Consider the following 2,871-nt stretch of genomic DNA (forward strand, 5'->3'; position numbering starts at 1 on the left):
CCTCTGCAGGTATAACAAAACAAGAAGGAATCCTAACAAAAGCAAGGTAAGAACTGCTTCGCGTGACGTGTGTGTTCGCGCCCTTTTACACTTTTTTAGTTGAAGTTTCTTTTCATAACGGACCCTGTCTATTAGCATGTGTTATTCATGCATGCAGAATCTATGGTTGGTGTTAATAATAAAGTGTTTCGACGAATCTACTTTGCCTACGCCAAGAGGAGTTGTACGTCAGAACTAACCGTGAATTACACGCGGCGAACGTTGTTGGTCTATGATTAGATGCTCATATTTTGTTTATTTAAAAGGAGCAATGAATGGAAACTTTTCTTGCCATTTAAAGCTCTTGATTTTGGAGATAAAAAATAAACGTGGATTAAATATTATGATGACTTGTAGTTGCGCTGCCACCGAATTCAATACGCAACACCCAAATCGTCGATTTGACCGAGCAGAACCCAACCATCTGCCGATATCTGAACACGCCACTGACCCGCGCGCAAGTGTGCGCAGCATGCATGCAAATGAGCCTGCATGTGGATCTCACCAAGAAAGATTAGGCGACTCCACACCTCTTCCAACACCCACCTAACTAATCCAACACCACAAACATACCGGCAATACATTGCCAGTCCTATTCATGCATCGTTCATATCTAGGAATTAGTCGCTAAAAGATGGCACCATTGTACATGCCCTAAAGTCTAGGTGCTTGCGGCGGAGCATATGGATAGACATGTATTTAATTAATACTCCACAGCAAAAATACGACCCGCATGGCAAAAAACAGCGCAGAAGTCAAATGCACGCCTGCTATATATCTATCGCCTTGCTTACCTTATGCATGTCCCGTGCGCGCAAGCGTACTCATCTTATCGTCCACGCACAGGAGAAGAGCAGAGCCACGACGTGCAGGGCGCGGCGGCCATGGACGAGAACTCCCCCACGCCCACCGCCGAGGCGGGCGGCGGGCGGCGCTACCGCGGCGTGCGGCAGCGGCCGTGGGGCAAGTGGGCGGCGGAGATCCGCGACCCGCACAAGGCGGTCCGCGTCTGGCTCGGCACGTTCGAGACCGCCGAGGCCGCGGCGCGCGCCTACGACGAGGCCGCGCTCGGCTTCCGCGGCAGCCGCGCCAAGCTCAACTTCCCCGAGGACGCGCGCCTGACCACCTCGTCCACCGCCGTCGACACCACCACGGCCGCGAGAGCGGCGCCGGTGGCGGCCTCTCCACCGACGATTGCTTCGACTGCGGCGTACCCGGCCAGCGCGGTCCCGGATTACCTGCAGTACCAGATGCTTCTGCAGGGAGGAAGCCATGCCGGCGGCCATGGTGAGTTCCCGTTGTACTACGACGGCGTTGGCGGTGGTGCTGGTGGGGCCATGAGCAGTTCCTCGGGGTCCTACTCCTTTCCGGCCTCCTCTGTTACCGTGGCCTCTGTGCCGTCCTCTGCCTCCTCTGCTCCGGGCTACGACGAGGCGGCGCAGTGGACCTGGCCGGAGAGTGCGTTGAGCTATCCGCCGACTACGGCTTCTTGGTCTGGTTCAAGCCACTATCCACCGTCAACACGTCCTCCTCAATAGCCCATAGTACTTGCTGGTCTTTTTTTCTTTCTTTTTCCCAAAAGAAAAGAATTGCTGTGATTGGGAGGATGATTTTGTTCAAGATACCTTCGTGCAAGGATCCAAACAAGGTTGCACGACGGCAACGTTATGTTTCTTCTTCGTTTGGTAGTGCTGAATTGCTGATCTCCCGTGTTAATCATGTCATGATCTTTTTGTTTGCAATTTAATGGATCCTTATTTATTTAAAAAACTTTGTCGATGTAGCATATGATGCTTGCTTCTAATAAGAGGTCATGTAATCCTGTTAGAAGCCCCTAACAAGGCTATCTCATGTTGATGTCAAAGTTTGTCTTGTCAATTTTTTGCAATTTCGATCAAATTTTAGCAAGGTTCTCTTTATATCGGCTTATGTAACTCATTGGTATAGCCATGCCTTGCCGAAATCTCATACGATCAACTCGGTGACCAAACTTTTGCAAGTTTAATTCGCCGTACGTCCACTGCCGATCCAGAACCTGATCGACTCTTGTTTAGTGTTAGAACTGATAGGTCACCTCATTTAATCTCTGCAAAATCCCAACCCCTTCCGAATTGCAAAAGGATTGCTGGAATTAATTAGATGGCTCATTTAGGGTCTGTTTGACGTAGTTCTAGCTCTAATATCTGTGTTGGATCTGGAGTTTGTATAATTAAATAAAGTAGTTTAATTTTTTATTTTTAGTTTAAAATAAAAATTAGATGACGTAACTAAATACCCTCAATCAATCACAACTCCATATCCAAGATTTCTTGGAGCTAGACTTAGCTCCAAAAAATCTTGGATCTGGAGCTATGTCAAATGAGGCATTAATCTTTAGAAATGTCCACACAATTGAAAACGCATGTTATAAGGAGTTGAAGGGGTTTAGTTTTCCACTGGTCGATTACTTTGGTTTCCTTGACCGTGCCTATATAAGTACGGGTGTTGTGCACGGAGGAACTAAGCCTCATACCTCTCCCACATTCCAATGTTTTTTTTTTTGCTACTTTGGCATGCACCAGAGTTAGGGAGAGTAGGCCTCTGGAACCATGCCTTTGAGATCCTACACCGAGAGAAGACGCTTAAGGTTTTTGAGGAGCGCTTCTTCGCGTGACTGCTCATGTTCGTCTCCGTCTGTTCGTGCATAGCTTTGTACATCTACTTCGTCTACATTGACCACACAGTGTACATCTACATCTTTTACAATATGCAAACAAATATGTCATGGCAGACGTCAGCAATAGTATCACTGAAGTCAACAACAATACCATTACGACATTCCCTGCAAACATC

The 2,871-nt window shown here is 47.9% G+C and overlaps 1 protein-coding gene across 1 annotated transcript; it reads left to right on the forward strand.

The window, feature by feature from the left end:
* Nucleotides 1-316: 316 nt before the first annotated feature.
* On the forward strand, nucleotides 317-1,755 carry LOC133885168 (ethylene-responsive transcription factor ABR1-like). The gene has a single exon (XM_062324834.1). It carries the CDS (start codon nucleotides 837-839, stop codon nucleotides 1,575-1,577), a length of 741 nt encoding a protein of 246 aa, XP_062180818.1. The 5' UTR covers nucleotides 317-836; the 3' UTR covers nucleotides 1,578-1,755.
* The last annotated feature ends 1,116 nt before the right edge of the window (nucleotides 1,756-2,871 follow it).

Source organism: Phragmites australis, chromosome 11, assembly GCF_958298935.1.
Source record: "Phragmites australis chromosome 11, lpPhrAust1.1, whole genome shotgun sequence".
NCBI classification, from domain to species: domain Eukaryota; kingdom Viridiplantae; phylum Streptophyta; class Magnoliopsida; order Poales; family Poaceae; genus Phragmites; species Phragmites australis.